The following is a 17,847-nucleotide window of genomic DNA, read 5'->3' as shown; positions in this document are numbered from 1 at the left end:
TAAACTTGATAAAAAAACAATTAAATATCCCATACAGCAGTAGTAGTAAGCATTAAATTATCACATAATCATTACCGTCATCCTGTTTGGCTCTATTAGTTCATCGCCTGCAATATTCCTACAACTCAAACGTTTAAATATTTTCATAGCTCAAAGCCTGGCCTAAGCTTAGCAGTCCATCCAGTAGTCACCGCCTCAGTTACGCACGAGTGCAAGCCAATGATGTGGTAAAGTCGTCGATAGCCACGCCTTTTAACTAACTTAGCTTCTTTTCTTGTGGACCACCTATAGGACTGCATTAGCTGTTAATAAGGGAATTAACGTGGTGTCGGAAGTAAGCTTTTTTAACTGAGTGTTGTTTATACCGTTTAGTGACACATACTTTTGGTTTAAAAAAATTATAAGTTAAAATTTTGTGTATTTAGACTTGACATGAACTATGATTGTGAATAAGTTTATCGATTTAAGGCAAGTAAGATAATCTAAATATTTCCTATTTTACTGTATATAATATCTAAAATTTCGTTGTTCCACCAAAAAAGTACATACCTACAATACGTTTTTGTTTTTTTGGGCCATTTAAACCTTCATATTTGTGTATATTTTTAATTGCCTATTTTCCGTCGTAAATAGTCTTTATATCTTCTAATAGCTGCCATCATTTTGCTCTCCAATTCGCTATAAAGAAAACGGATCCAGTACCCAGTTAAACAATTAATGTTTGAGGAGTACTTATATTTTCTTTATTTGACAGGTCTTCATGTTTACCTTAGGGGTTACATCTACTACCATTGCTATTCTTGCTTTTTATGAAATTGTATTTAACTGTAGTAAGCTTCTATGTGTTTATCCATGATATGTAGCTATAATATGCATATAACGAATTCCACAGAAAATATACACTTTTATGATCCACAAAAAATATCCAAAAACATTGATTTTGAAAACACACTCTTGGGACCAATTTTTTTATTCTTTAATACTCAAAACTAAAGAAAAAAATAGTGCCGCCAGCTGGTACGATGGTAATCGTGCCATTTTTGCGAGATTTCAAAATTGAATGAACAAAAAAATAGTTATTTTTGAGTATAACAATGTCGGGACCTAAAATTACTGTAGAGTCTGTTCAAAAGTACCTACAAACGTTAAAAAAAAACAAAAATGAAGGTTTTTTTACATACTTTTAAAATAGGTAATGGTTTTGTTTTTCTCTTCATTCGCAATCTACAGGATGAGTTTTAAGTATGGAACGCCTCGAATTATCTAGGAAACGGTCTGCGCGATTTTGGTGTGTACAAATGTCTTTTGATTAAAACTAAAACAAATAATAGTGCCGCCACTATTAAAAATAGCAAATCAATTTTGTTAATCGATGATTATTATGATCATCATCATCATCATTGGTGCTACAGCCCTATAAAAGAGCCTCGTCCTTCCCAAGTCTATTACGCCAGTTAGTTCTATCCATTGCCAACTGTTGCCAGTTTGCTGCGCCTATTTGTCTAACATCCTCATATACACCATCTCTCCATCTGAGTTTTGGCCTACCCCTACTTCTGCTTCCCACAGGTTGTGACATAAGGATTCTTCTAGGAGGGTTGTTCTGCTGTGATCTTGCCAGATGTCCTGCCCATCTTAGTCTTCCTATTTTTATAAAGGATACTACGTCTTTACCACCAAGTATATGTTTATATCTGTGATATACCTCGTAGTTGTGCCTCCTTCTCCAAACACCATTTTCACAGATGCCACCGAATATTCTTCTCGGGATCCTTCGTTCAAATATAAGCAGGAGATTTTCATCTGCCTTGGAAATGGTCCATGTTTCCGACCCATATATCAACACTGGTTGTATAAGGGTTTTGTATATGATTATTTTTGTTTTTTGGCTTAAGTTTTTGCTTCTCATATGTCTACTCAGTCCAAAATAGCATTTGTTTGCTAGGATTATTCTTCGCTTGATTTCTTCCGTCATGACGTTCTCCTTGGTGATCAGGGAGCCTAAGTATGTGAATTTGTCCAACATTTCAAAGGTAGAGTTATCAACCGTGAATTCGTGGCCGATGTTTCTGGCTCTATTGTTGGTTGTTGATGCCATTATCTTAGTTTTCTCCTCATTTACTTGCAGGCCTATATTTTTTGAGGCGTTTGACAAGATGGTATACATTTCTTCTAGCTTGCGTGTTGTGCGGGCAACTAGGTCAAATCATCTGCATATGCCAAAATTTAGGATGATTTATTAAACATGTTTCCTCTGTTGTCTATTTGGGCATCCCTGACCGCCTTTTCCAGAGCTATGTTGAAAATGAGACACGCCAGCGCATCTCCCTGTCGCAGCCCAACTGCGTTTCAAATGTTTAACTTTGCAGACAACTTTACGCATTGTAGCCTTAACCAATCTTATCAGTTTATCGGGGATGTGGAATTCATCCATGGCTTCATACAATTTATTTCTTAGGACACTATCATAGGCCGATTTAAAATCTACGAAAAGATGGTATGTGTCGATATCAAATTCATTGGTTTTTTCCAGTATTTGCCTTAGCACAAAGATCTGGTCTGTTGTTGATCGACCAGGCCTAAAACCACTTTGCTATTCACCAAGAAGCTCCTCTGAATATGCACTGAGGCGACCATATAGAATAATCGATTATTCTGATACCTGTACAAAAAGGAACAACAAAGCGGAATCGTTATATAGTATATAAGAGTAATACACGCTCTAAATCATTTAAAGACAATACATTCTTCTTGTTGATGTGCCTATCCGTTACGAATGTTGGCGAACATCATGGCAATCTTTATCTTATCTGCAGCAGCGCGGAAAAGCTGTACAGATGTTGTATTGAACCAGATTCTGAGGTTCTTTAACCAAGATGTTCTTCTTCTTCCTGGACCTCGTTTTCCAAATACTTTTCCTTGCAGGATGGCTTGAAGGAGAGCATATACATTACTTTACAATTACTTTATACATTTTCCAGTACCTTGATTTATTTATAAACAACGTTACTTCTTTATTAAATAATAAATATTTTTTATAATAAACCAGTAACATTTAACATATAATGTCTATAACTATTATTTAACTATTATTAAAATTAGTAGTAGTTTTTATGGATAGGTGTCGCTGGGGTTTTCATTACGAAAAGACAGGAAGAATAAGCAAATTATAATATTGATTCAAATAATTCACATTAATTACTATCTTTGCTCCTAACACCACCTGTTGCCGTTTTAACAAAGCATATGTTTATTTTTAACGTACTTACAAACCTGTCAAATTTAAACGAAATATTAAAGTAATAATTGTATTTATATGAAATTAATTTAAAACGAAAAGTGTGTTAAAAATTTAAACAGATAATTCAATATTGTTATTAATCGAATGACATTTATGACTTTGAGAATCCTTGCAAATCTTTTATTAAAAAATATTATTTTAATCCGGTTTTAATTTAAACTTGCTTAGGATAAATATATGATAACTAGAAACGAATTGATCGAGAGTAGTGAATCGATGTGAAGAACCACTATTTTATGAAGCTACCCGTGACGACGCCATCTTGTGGCGCCAGTTCCGTGACGACGCCATCTTGTGGCGCTAGTTCTGTGACGCTATACGTAATACAATGCCTGTATAGAAGATTCGCTTCAAAAGGACTTTATTTTGGTCTTTTAAAAAAGTTTGTAGGTGCTTTTGAACAAATTTCGCTCATTCAATTTTGAAAATTTCGCAAAAAAGACGTAATAACTTGTTTCCTTATATTCTTATAATACCTTGTTTCGGGTAGTGGCACTATTTTTGTTCTGTGTTTTTGAGTAGGTACTAAAGAATAAAAAAAAGTCTCAAGAGTGTCTCTCAAATTTCAAAATCAATGTTTTTGGCATTGAAAAAGTAGATATTTTCTGTAGAATTCATCATGTACACTATTTTGAAAATTGTGATAACTTATGTAACTATGTATGTTCAATCACTCTATGATTGGTCAGAGTTCAATGGTATGTCACTTAATGTTAAATCATAGTAAGAAGAGTAGTATCATAATGTTTCAATATTTAGTTAATAATATTTTACTATTAATAGAGTCAATAAGAGCGTAAAAACTCTTAGGGTGCGTTCATAACCAGGGCCGCCGCTAAGGTATTGGCCGCCCGTGTGCAACTTAATATTTGCCGCCCCCCTTCCAACACTTTAGACATACATACTATTATTTAAAGAAATGTGAAGAAGATGCATAATATAAATAGATAATTATTTACTTGAACATTTAGACTAATCTCCATGATCCAACGTCCATATAATATCCTAATATCCTATCCTAATATCCTAATTTAAACGTCGATTATCCTAATTTAATAACCATGATCCAACGTCCAGAATATGTATATCCTAATATCCTAATTTAAACGTCCATTTAATTAAAATAAACCGTGAATAGAAACATAAACACATAAAAAAACTAAAAACGCACTTTTCGGGCTTTCGTCTCGGAAAACTTTTTGACAATATCTTTAATGTCCAATGTCACACACACTTCATGTTCAATAGATAACATTGCAGAAAGCAGAAACACATCTTACTACAATTGTTATTTGTTCTACGTGCGCCCCAATGTTTTTTCTCCATTTCATATAATTTTTGATGGGCAGAGTCAACTGTTAATCCTTTTTTTAATGTTGTAGATAGTTCAAACAGTTTTTGAGAATATTTTATATGAGCTGCACCGGATTCATGTCTTTTTAAAATAACAGCTAAATGTTGCAAGTCACTTACCCCATTAATTCCACTAAGTAATTGTCGGCTGCTTTCATCACAACAAAATAGTTTACAAGGTGCACAAAAAACATTATTTAGTGATAATGAGTAAAGTAACCACGGGCGATGAATTTGGTCTTGATTAGGTAATGTGCGGTAATATTAAGTTTCTGAAAATTTCCTATTATTTGTATCTCTGGGGAAGTTAATTTTTGTAATTTGCTGAGGAAAATTTTCAACAACAAATTGAACTTCACTTGGATTCATATTTGCAGGTCATTTTCCAGGATCATTTGAAACCAAATATATGCTGGAACTTCCTACACTGCAATCCAGATTAACTGGAACATTAATTGTTCTGTCTTGGTTGGTGGTTTCAGGTTCAGGCGTTTCAGCATCAGTACTCGCACTATCGCTATTATTGTCATCAAATCATCCGTCTCTATCCGCAGGAATATTCAATTTTTTGGTACTTTTTTATATGGTTTGGACTTTGCTTGAAGTTGAAGGTCCTAAATTTATATCCGAGTCTTCTATATTTTCATGTATGTTTTTCATCAAAAATGATTCCAGTGCACCGCTAAGTTTTTTTTTCTCCTCAGTTTTTGCCTCTTTTATTTTTCTATATTAAAAACCTGAAAGTCATTTTCCTTTTCTTTCGGACATTTTGAAATTATCACTTAAGAACGAAGCCGGGCGGATTTAATAAAATAAATCCAAAAACACTACAAATAAGTGGTCCAAATAATGTTTCTCCACATAATATGTAGCCGTAACGCGTATACGAATAAAATTGCTCTGATCTCGACGTTACTTCGAAATACAGTACCTACTGTGCAAAACAAACGGATACAGTACTATATTTTACAAACGAAATCGTCTATCAAAAGCGTGTCTAAATTCATCGAATTCTCAACTAAGACTGAACATAAGACATAATAACCCATCTATAAACATAACCATAGGAACAATATTATAACAGAAACTTTACAACCACTTGTCTAAATTCTTGTAAAGTATCTACGTGTGAAATCTCAAATAACTGGAGTCCGAAAGCCGCCAGCCGCTTTGAATTAAAAAGTATTCCCGAAACTGCTTTATGACTGTACCTACAAAAGGGCGGCAGTTCATACAATAAATAATATTTTTTGACATTTTTTTTAGATTAGGATGAAAAAAAGAAGTATACATGATAAATGAAACACATTTAAGTATTATCACGTACTGAATAATTATTATTGTTTGGAATATTAGAGTTCACAGAATTATCTAAATCATCATCATTATCAGCATCAATGGCGCTACAACTCTTCGTGAGTCTTTGCCGCGTTTACTATTGCCTTCCATGTTTGTCGGTCCTGTGCCAGTAATTCCCATTTTCGCACTCCCATTTTTTCTAGATCTTCTTTGACTGCATCTTTTCACCTTTTTCTAGGCCGCCCTACAGACCTGCTTCCCTCTGGCCTTTCCCAGAACACATTGTTTATAAGGCGATTGTCGTTACTGCGTATCACATGTCCTGCCCATTATCTTTAGTTAGTTTAATTATCTGAATCATTACTATTTAATTATTCGAATTTATTTTCGTTTTAAAAAAGTATTATCATCAGTGGACTGCTTTTGGCCGCCCCTATTGTTGGCCGCCCGTGTGCGATGCACACTTGGCACACATGGTAGCGGCGGCCCTGTTCATAACGGAGAACATCGCACCGTCTCCTCGCCTAGAGCCTAGCTCTGACGGCGAACGCTCGCATTTAAAGTAATGCATTTATTTCACCGAAAATCGATTAAATGATACCATCCCATGGTCCGAGCGAGGGTCGGCGCCTCGTTATGAACGCACGCTTACTCTAAAAAACTTTTAACTTCCTGAGCGTAAAAACTCAGGGGTCGTGAATTCGAATCCGGCCGAGATGAGAATTGTTATTTTCTGTCAAATCAGTATTAACCCGAGATACGGACTTTTCTTAATTACAAGGCAATTAATCATCATACACACAGTACAGCATGCACAAATGTACAATAAGCCAATTGGTGGCAGAAGAGATGTGTCATGTATGAAATATCGTTTTGTATTTGGTTTGTAATTTTTTGTTTCTTAAAACAATGTTTGATTCTTTGTTTAAAAATACACATTAATGTCTTATGTATCAGATTTTTTTATTTAAAATATGGGAGTTTGCATACCGGAATAGTCAAAAATAGTGGCAGACTAAGGCCAAAGCGGGCCCTAGGCTCGCTTTGCAGTCAACCAGCGACTCTAAGTAGCAGAACTCTCCCATCGTTTCCATAGTTTCGTGTTGCACCTTCAAGTTATTTTGGTGCATTCTTAATATAGCCGACATTTGGGAATGTTACAATATATATTATTTTTCTAACAAAATATTTTTCAAAAATGACCATATGGATACAGGCAAAATAATTCTCTTTCCCTTTCATCTACACTAATGTCGGCAATATTTTTAACTACTGCAGATGATTTTTTTTCAGTATTTTTTTATTATGCGGCACCAAAATCAGTTTCGTTAAAGTCATGGCGATTTAGAGAAAATATTCCAGTCTTTTTAAAGCCATTAACGGCAATTGCCTCATTTTGCACCTTTCCAAATAGTTCAGCAATGTCATAGTGTTTAATTGATCTTTGACTTGACCTTAAAAAAAATCCCAAACCCTTAGTATAATGGACTGTCAAGGGTCAAATTAACGTTTTATCTAAGGGCTGCAGGTGGTCGGTAGAATGAAGGGGCAAGCACACTATGTTAACAAAATTCTCCCGTGTCAAACGTATTATTTCCACATTTCGACAATTTGTATAGTGTCCATCTAACACTAGCAATACTGGATCGTTTTGTGATGGTTTCACTTTTTCAATAAAGTATATATAAACCACTGTGTAAAAAATGTGTTTGAATCTACTCACTTGGATTTTTTGGACACACAATTTTTTAACCAGGAGAAGCACCCTTTTTTCAATAAAACATTGTGTTTTTTGTTGGGAAAAATCGTTAAATACGTTAAATAAATACTCTATTAGCTGAATAATTATGATTTTCAAATGATGCCTCCAAAATATCAAAGAAATGTGTCACACTTTCCTTACTAAAGCCTTTGGCTCTATGAATGGGCGTTCCAGTTGGATTTCTGACAGAAATTGCATCTTTGTGCAATTTCAGGAAGAAATCCAACCATTCTCTCTCAACACTCTCCTTTTCTTTTGAAAATATATTTGGTAATTTACTAAAGGTAGGCAGCTGATAAGCCATCCTTTTAACATTAATTTTTTTCATGAAAAGTATATAGTCTACCAGTTAATCTTCTAAGCTTTGTGGTAGGATTACAAATCTTCCTAATTTTGTTTCAACAACCTGAGCGGGCGTAGCATTCGTCTTAGTTGATAGACAATATAATGTAGTGCGTGAAGTATTGAATATATCTGCGGCTTTTTTATATCCCATCTCCTGTACACTTCAGGTTCTTCAAAACGCTGGTCTTTTTCGTCATCCGGTTTGTTCTCAGTCGGAACATGCACATTAATCAAAAAAAATTTGAAGCTCAAGTGACTTTTTTTTGGCTGAAAGCTTTAAAATCAATAAGATGGCGTTTGGTTTTCTGGTTTATTATAAACCCCTCCCAGTCCATTCATTTTCTTTGCAGCTATAGTTCGTGGCATGCGTTCTTTCTTCAATGATATCAGTTCCCATCTGTCGTCTTTTCGTTATTTATTCATTATCTCTTATTTATTCATTATGTTTAATAAAGATGCAAGTGCTATGAGTCGGTACCAGGTCTGAGTATTCCATTCTTAGTTCCATTTTTAGTTTACAGAGTCGTCGCCGTAAGTTCAGTCCTACTAATTCCTAGAAAACCAGGAGTTCTTCAGTATGGTTTGCCATAAGTTAGCCAGTGGGGTCTAGATTTAAGGTACTGGACGATCGTTCTCACCCATCACATCATGGGTAGGATAGAGAGTTTTTGTGCAAGCAAATACGTATACGTAACATATTTTCTTGGCATAAAGGAAGGGAATTAATGGTTGAACTAACGTATCTAGATACGTATTACCTAACGCAATCTTACCCGATTACCAAAATTTCAACATCCACAGTTCATAAGCACACGTGGTACGTGTATTTTTACATTTGTGGTTAAAATGAAAAAGACAGCAAATATTTGATTTCACGTACAAGGCGTCTATGTATCTGTTGATACGTATTTCGACTTAATAAATCTCATCAGAACAGTTATTCATAGGCGTTCTCAACGTGAAAAATGAATCTTTTCTGTCTCTTAAGAAGCAATAATAAAATGGCTTCGTTATGGACGCAAGAGCGTCATCTGATAGAAAAATCGGTAAGAAAGTTTCGAAACAAATTCAGATTTCTGCTTTAATCTGAACCTTCTAAAAATGCAAGGTATAACAGACGTTGATAAAGATGTTAATAGAGATATGGGCAATCTAAAATTTGCATTCCACGACATGTCTATCAACTAAGCAGAAATCCTTAACGAATTTGTTTCTTGTACTCATACAGAGTAGATCCGAATAAAATGAAAAAGACAGCAAATATTTGATTTCACGTACAAAGCGTCTATGTATCTGTTGATACGTATTTCGACTTAATAAGTCTCATCAGAACAGTTATTCATAGGCGTTCTCAACGTGAAAAATAAATCTTTTCTGTCTTTTAAGAAGCAACAATAAAATGGCTTCGTTATGGACGCAATAGCGACATCTGATAAAAAACTCGGTAAGATAGTTTCGAAACAAATTCATATTTCTGCTTTAGCAGGTTCAGATTAAAGCAGAAATCTAAATTTGTTTCGAAACTATCTTACCGATTTTTTTTATTCGTATCTACTCTGTATGAGTACAAGAAACAAATTCGTTAAGGATTTCTGCTTAGTTGTTAGACATGTCGAGGAATGCAAATTTTAGATTCCCCATGTCTCTATTAACATCTTTATCAACGTCTGTTATACCTTGCATTTTTAGAAGGTTCAGATTAAAGCAGAAATCTGAATTTGTTTCGAAACTATCTTACCGATTTTTCTATCAGATGTCGCTATTGCGTCCATAACGAAGCCATTTTATTGTTGCTTCTTAAAAGACAGAAAATATTCATTTTTCACATTGAGAACGCCTATGAATAACTGTTCTGATGAGACTTATTAAGTCGAAATACGTATCAACAGATACATAGACGCTTTGTACGTGAAATCAAACCTTTGCTGTCTTTTTCATTTTATTCGGATCTACTCTGTATAAGTACAAGAAACAAATTCGTTAAGGATTTCTGGTTAGTTGATAGACATGTCGTGGAATGCAAATTTTAGATTCCCCATGTCTCTATTAACATCTTTATCAACCTCTGTTATAGCTTGCATTTTTAGAAGGTTCAGATTAAAGCAGAAATCTGAATTTGTTTCGAAACTATCTTACCGATTTGTGGTTAAGTATATTTGTTTTGATTTTTATAAATAATGAAAAGCTGTAGAAAACGACTTCACTTCAGCAATGAAGATGATTTGTTCTTGTTGAAGGAAGTTGTATGCAAGAACCTTTACGACCATCCAGAAAGGTGGAATTTAATTCAAAAGCGAAAAATATTTTTAATGGTATCAAAATTAAAGCGGCCGTATAGTCGTGCAAGATGTGAAGAAGAAGGGCATCTTTTATGACTTCGTCTTCTTCATCATCAATAAAGGCACCTACATTTAATATCGCGTCCATCTCAAAAATTAAAAATTGTTCAAAAAAATATTTATTATTTATTTTGAATATCAAAAATAGGGTTAAATGACAAGGACAAGACTGGCACTGACAATTTATTAGTTAATCACTAATTCGATGAGGGAAACACCATCGTTACGTTGCGTGCAGAACTTTAACTCTCAATTTAACGTTCATCTTCTTTGATACGTTAGTTCTTTACGTATAGGGAGATACTTTACGTTAGGTAGTTACAAAAACTCCCTAAATCATCAACGTTTGTTGACTAGGGAATTTCTTTGCATTTGATGACAGCAGCCACTTTGCAAGGCTCATGCTACCCAGAACAATCCACTAATCATTCATCCTCCTCCCATTTTATCCGTGCTCGGGACCGGCAGTGGAGGAGTTGAACAATACTGTTGTACACAAATGTTGTTGTAAACAATACAAAATGATGTAATTAGTACATTAGACTCAACCTAAAAATCTGTCATAATAAAATAATCCAGAAGGCTTTGTAAAGATTACACATGTTGGAATGTAAATTATAAATTTTATTTAAATGATTAAATCATGGTGGTATAGGTTAGAGCTAAATTTAACTAATTTTGTAAGGTATGCAAAATTGTCTCCGCAGATAATCTCATCAGTTGTGCAATTTACTATTTTTATTGAGAATTAGCCACAATTTTACTTTACATTTTTATACTATTCTGACCCCCAATAAACTTTCTGTCTAATATTTCAACATCCACCACTTGATTTTTTTGTGATCCACTCCGATAGTCTTGTTTCTTGTTCTTGTAGTCGCCAATATCCGTTTCGGATGTTGGCAACTCTCATGACAATCTGTATTTTTCAAACTGCGGCTCTGAAAAGATTTGTGGTTGTTGTGTTGAACCACGTACGCAGATTTTTCAGCCAGGAAATTTTTCGCCTTCTTGGTCCTCGTTTTCCTTCTAATTTTCCTTTAAGAATTAATTGCAGCAACCCATACCTTCCGCTGTTCCTCATGATGTGACCGAGGTATTCAATTTTGGCATTTTTATTGTGGTTAATAACTCTTTTCCTTTTTACATTTTTAATAAAACGTCCTGGTTAGTAACGAAGTCAGTATAGGATATCTTCAGGATTCTACAATAAAGCTGCTTGTAACTGGATTTGAGTAATATTCCTTCCTTTCTTGCAAATGTTCTGGGCTTAGAAAGCATATTTTTAAAAAACAATTCGCCTGTGACATAAACACACCCTTATTTTCTCTTTTGTTTTAAAAATAATTATCGTTTAGATGGTTGAAAATGAAAATGTCAGGATCCAGGACTTTTAAGAACTTTTTGCACCTCGACTTTCCAGTCAAAAACGGTGTAATCTTCTCCCATCTTCATCACTGTAGAATAATCTTTAATAAAAGTAATATACGTTTGTGGATCAATTATGGTGGAACATTTTTTGACTTTTCTTCCTATTTGAGCAAATACTCGATCAGGGGAGAAAGAATGGCCGACTACGGGATGTACGAGTTATATACACTTTACATGAAGTGGAGCACAGAATTGTAGCCAATTTTAAACCCACAACCATCAGCCACTAAACGCACTTTTTCTACCCCTTCGTCAAAATTAAAGTTTGTCAATGTGTAGTACACGGCAGAAACTCTCATTTGAAATCCTCTGGCAATCATTTTCTGTCCACATAAACGATTTTACAGATTCAGGATAAAGTGGCGACCTTGAATTTCCAGTTACAACTGTAAAATTGTAGAAATTTATTTGTATTTACTAAATAAAATAGCAGGTCGGTCTGGAATCTTTGCTAGTGGTACATTCTTTTGGCAATCAAAGGAAAATATTGCTGTGTGATTGTCTTCTCTTATTAACTCATAAAACGCTTTACTACGCAGATTCTGTATGCGCTGTTCTGTCATTATCTTTATTTTTTCTTGTTGGTTTGTGATTTTTTTCATTTTTTCTAAAAAATTGGACATACATCACCTTTTGGTGATCCAAAACCAATTTTTTATTACCGTACAAAACTATTTCTGAAGAAGCACTGTCTTACTTTTAGATGTTCCTCCCTTGTAGAATTATACATCTTCCGCAGTTTCGATATATTTAGTTTACTAGACAAATATCGTCTAACAACTGTTTTGTTCCTGGCATAATGAGTTTCGCAGCAAGTAATGTGTTATATTGTGTAATATGTTATGTGAAATGAGATATAGCTTGCTTTTTACAAATTGGTTTTTGTGAAGTTCTGTCACCTTCTCTTCTTTCTGTTGTCAAAACTCGTGTTTTACGATACTCCTTTAATCTCCTTTCAATTCGGTTTTTTTCAATACCCAGTAACGCTACGAATATTTTTTTTACAAACAGGAATTGATCCTCTTGGAGTTCTGACGGTGTACTTCATTCACACTGACTGTCTTTTTGGATTATTTGTCACGCAGTGCTTCAATACAAACATGTCTTGATAGAATTTCGATGGTTTTCTATAAAAGCTTTCGTTGAATTTTCTGATATCGGTCATTGTCAACGAGGAACATTGATGAACTTTAGTGTTATGGGCGCCTCTGGGAAATTCAAGGAAGGCATCGCCGATAATACCTAAAAAAGATATAAAATGATATAATTTGATCAGTTGTTAAACAAAAACTTCGATGTGAACATACCTACCTTTGTTTTTTTTGCTCTTTCTCGTTTCTACTGATCCTTATTTACCAATCGTTTTCGCCCTTTACCAGCTAGACTTGGTTCAATAATAATGTTATTCATGTTTACAATGTTTAATTATTGTTTATTTTCGTGAGCACTAATTCATAACGTATGTTTACCACGTTTGATCTTAATGTGAGTACAAAGTATGAACGAAGTACGAGTTTAATAACAAACAGGGCAAACGAGACAGTACGTGAGTAAGAAGTCGCATCCGGATTGGTGTAAAGGCAAATGTCTGCCTTTGCATATATATCTCATTATATAATGCATATTATAACTCATTTTTTTTTTAAATGTCAAATGTCTGGTTTTGCTTTTATGCGCTTCATATATCCTTTGATGTATGATTTTTAGAAATACCTAACTTTTAAAATGTGGCTCATTAAGCTGATGGTCCGGAAATCATTGCAGCATACGGATTTTGTTTCCTTTGATTGAGCAATAAACGTTGAATTCAATTACCCGGTTTAAATATATGTCACTGAATATTTTTGTTAGTAGTTGAGTACCGTCGGTGTTAAATAGCCTTATGAGTTCAGCATATGCAATGTCATTCAGCATTCTTGTTTAGTTTTGCATTTTTTATTTCCATATTTTGGCTCTAGAGTACGTGATTTAATACTCATATGTAACTTTATTACATATTCATAAATCAATCATGTATTTAGTGTGTGTGGTAAAAGTAAAAGGTTAGAAATAAAAAGGAGTCCACAAAAAATCGATATTTCTGAAAAATCAAGTTACATAGACTGGTGATTTTTGTTCCCATTCCCATCCCACATAGTGTTTTAACTGGTTTAATCTTACGTTTATTTAATGAACTAGTCTACTAAGCTAATTCATCACGTTTTTTTTGTAAAATAAACCATATAAGAAAAATAAGTATAAATTTCAGATTTTTATAGTTTTAAGTAATATTATCTCTTGTGTAAGTTGTGTGATTAGACCATGATTTTATTCAATACAATATTATTCGTATTATGCCTATGCCGTTAAAAGTAAAATCAGGACCATGGGTCATATAAAGTCGGGATTTTAATACATTGTAGATAGATCTGCTTATCTTCGGAATAATCATTTCCATAGTTTGCTTAGATATTAAAGTAGAATTCTGTTAACTTACTTAAACTTTCGGTTTTACCTTCGCCTTCGGCTAGGTATCTGATGGTAGCTATAAAGAAATACTGTCTCTCAATATATTGTTTATGAGTTACAGTAGCTTGGCGTACTTAGTCGACGGAGAACCAATCAAAATCGAGACGATTCGGTTGTATTGTAGGTGTAACTAAAGACTACAATTAATTGAATGCTCAGATTATCAGATAACTTCTGTATTCAAGTGGTTCTACGAAGAATTCTTGAATTGACTGGGTATGTAATAATTCTTGACTTTTTTCTATTCCACTTTTAACCCAAAGTCCAGGGCGCTTTTATTTTATTATTTCACGGTGTGTTATAACGAGATAAAACAAAACTTTAGAATCTGAGCAAGATATGTTACTTCAATACTAACTCTCTGATTTGCTCGTTAGTCTCGCGGTACAAACTCGTGCGTTGATCGCCAGCTCATAAACTACAAGCCCATGGGACATTTTTAGTGGCTCATTTGAACCAGCACGAATCACAAATAAATCAAATTATACAATATGTAATAACAACTTTAGAAACTATGCCGCCAATTCTTATCGGTACCCACTCAAAGCTTCTTCTTACGAGTCTCGTCTCCATACCGAGGTTGGCAATCATAATGGCTATTTTTATTTTTGAACTTGTCACTTTAAAGTAATTACTATTTAAATGGGAATAAGCTACAATTAAAGGTTAAAGTACGTTTATTGACGTTTCAATTCGGAAATCGTTCTCAAAATACAAACATTAGTAAATTGTCACTTTAAATAAAATAATCGATCTGCATTGATTCCAAATATGCTTAATTGAACTAAATCAAATGGGCTGTCAAAAACTCTGAAGACAATAAGGCAGCTGGATTAGATGAAATAACAATAGAACTGTTAAAACTAGTGGAAGAGGGTAACTTAAAATTATTGGCAGATTTGTTCATCAAATGTACGATACGGGAATAATACCACAAGAGTGATACCACAATAAGAATAAAGAATAATACCTTAAGAAGTCAGCGTTTATAACCATCCCTAAAAAACAAGCAACAAAAAAAGCTACTACATAAGAGAGGAGGGTATTAGTGAGACACAGTTCGGGTTCCGAAATGAAATTGGTACTCGAGAAGAGCTATTTGCATTTAACATACTGATTTCATTGATGTCGGGATGTAAACGTTGACATACACTTGTGCTTTTTTTACTACGAAAAAGCTAAGACATGAAAATTTAATATTAATACTTAGGAATAAGCATATTGATAGTAAAATCATAAAGATAATCCAAACATCAAATTGGAACCAAAATGTCATAATTCACAATAATGGACAACAGTCAAAAGACCATGATAGATGAAATTTTCATCTATCATGATCTTCTGTCTTTCTAGAGGATTCTATTCTTGTATCTCCTGCATTTCACCTCTTTCATCTTAGAAAAGTTCTCTAACGTACTCCATCCATCATCTTTATTTCTTGGGTAAATCTATTAGCAGTACTTCTTTTTAGTCTTTTATGCCGGCTCCACACATGGGATCCAACGTTGGCGCGAAGTTGGGTCAACTGTGTTCCCACGTTCGGTGAGGCATCCACATATTAGGTTGAATATTGGGCTGATATGAGTCTGTTCCCTCTAGAGCTAACGTCAACATGTCCGACATGGAAATTGCAGCGGTAGCGATTGTCGTGATAATGAGTGCATATGATTATATTGTATACGCCGATTGAAACACTGCTGTAGTGCCAATGTGTGGTCGGCATCAACGGCAACACCAATATTGGCGCCAATCCCTTTGATGTGTACGCAAAAACCGACAGTCCACAGTTTTGTCGGTACACACATTGGACGAACGCTGTTGGGGCAAATGTTGGCCCCCATGTGTGGAGACGGCGTTATGTTACCTTGCTTTCTTTTCGACCCATTTCGGTCACCGTTCTTATTTTTTGTGCACATTTATCATATTATATTTTGTTTCTACTAATCAAAGCAAGTGCTTTAAGAGCGATGAAGCGCGCTATGTTGAGCGTTTCAATATGAGACAAGATCCCAAACCACAAGCTACGACGAAGATCAGAAGTGGCTGATGCTGTAGAAAGAATAGCAATACTTAAGTGGATCTGGGACAGCTGAGAGGCTCTGCCAAAAAATAAAGTCTTGGCTGCGTCTAAGTCTTGGCCGCGTTTACTATTTTCCTCCACTTTGACCGTCTTGTGCAGCAATCTCCCATTATTGTGCCTGTTTAAACAGTCATACGTTTCTTTAAATATAAAGTAAATATAAAATGTCATAAATTTACGAAAATTAGATGTACATCTTTATTGTATTTTCAACTCTATTCTAAAATTTGACGCTAGATAAAGATCTGGTCTGCTGTTGACCTTCTCATTTCGACGACACACTGGTAATAACCTATTATTTCTCCTGCGTACGGAATTAATCTTCTCAATAGAATAATCGACATAACTTTGTAAGTTGTATAAATTAATGATATTCCTCTATAGTTCTTACATTATATGTTTATTTCACTTTTTGTGGACGGGTTTTTATGGATTTTACGCCATTCTGTCGACATTTAATTTGTAAGGTGATGTATTTGTACATAAAGTTCTTCTACCCCTTTCTTAATCAGTTCCGTATGGATGCTATCTGGGCCCGGGGCTTTGCTATTTCTTAATGCCAGTAATGCTGCTTTTACTTCATCAAGCGCTAGTGACGTTATTTCAGGTTTTGAGTGGTACTGTTTTTATTCGTATGTTGTTACATTATCAATATTTAACAATTGTTTAAAATAGTTTTATGAAGCCCTGGCTATTTACTTTATTGCTCTTTAGTGTTTTTATTTCCTTATACAACTAACTAGCCTAACCGGTTCTGTGGTTACTTTCAAGTTACTTTATCCAATTGTCTATTGTTGGCGTTGTTATAAGCTCCATCGTTTTGCTGCTTTTTAGCTTTAAATTTTGTTTACATTCCTGGTCGAATAACTTTTTTTCTTGTTTTTTCTCTTTATCTCTCTGCATTCTGTTGCTACCATTCCTATGGTTTCTCTTATATTTTGCTATTTCTGGTTTAATGTCAGCTCTGCATTTGGTGTCTCTTCTTCTAGTGTCTGAAACCTTTTTGTATTAGCAATTGGTATTTGTGTTTTTTCTCATATAATTTAAAATTTTTTTGTATATCTCACTTGTTGCCTTGTGAGTTATGCTTAGTTCACTTTGTGTTTAGCTTTATTCTCATCTTTGTTTGCACCAAAAAGTGATTCGAGTCACTTTCTGATCCTCTCATACTATGTATTACTAGAGCGCCTTTCATCAATGAGAACATACCTGGTTACGAGTAGTTTCGTCATTTGAGACCCACGTTATTTTATTAATGTATCTCCTTTGTAATTGTGTAGTTTTTACTATCATATTGTTAGCTACACCAAAGTTTGTTAATCGTGAACCATTATCGTTAGAAATATTCTGTAAACTATAGGTGACAATCACTGATTTTAGATGCTCTTCCTTGCCCAGTTTGGCATTGAAATCGCTTAATACGATTTTA

The 17,847-nt window shown here is 34.3% G+C and overlaps 1 protein-coding gene across 4 annotated transcripts in view; it reads left to right on the top strand.

Annotated features, from left to right (window-relative positions):
* The first annotated feature begins 227 nt into the window (after window positions 1-227).
* Window positions 228-17,847, top strand: part of H2.0 (Homeodomain protein 2.0) — a 160,288-nt gene continuing 142,668 nt past the window's right edge. For 2 of the 4 annotated variants that reach the window (XM_072520217.1, XM_072520220.1), the window contains exon 1: window positions 285-468. In XM_072520217.1, the coding sequence (XP_072376318.1) occupies window positions 440-468 (29 nt within the window). In that variant the 5' untranslated portion in view covers window positions 285-439. Of the gene's footprint in view, window positions 473-17,847 lie in introns of all 4 variants that reach the window. The other 2 variants (XM_072520219.1, XM_072520218.1) reach the window with 2 other exon arrangements.

This window comes from Diabrotica undecimpunctata, chromosome 1 (genome assembly GCF_040954645.1).
Source record: "Diabrotica undecimpunctata isolate CICGRU chromosome 1, icDiaUnde3, whole genome shotgun sequence".
Classification (NCBI taxonomy): domain Eukaryota; kingdom Metazoa; phylum Arthropoda; class Insecta; order Coleoptera; family Chrysomelidae; genus Diabrotica; species Diabrotica undecimpunctata.
This window is presented reverse-complemented; position numbering and strand designations above follow the sequence as displayed.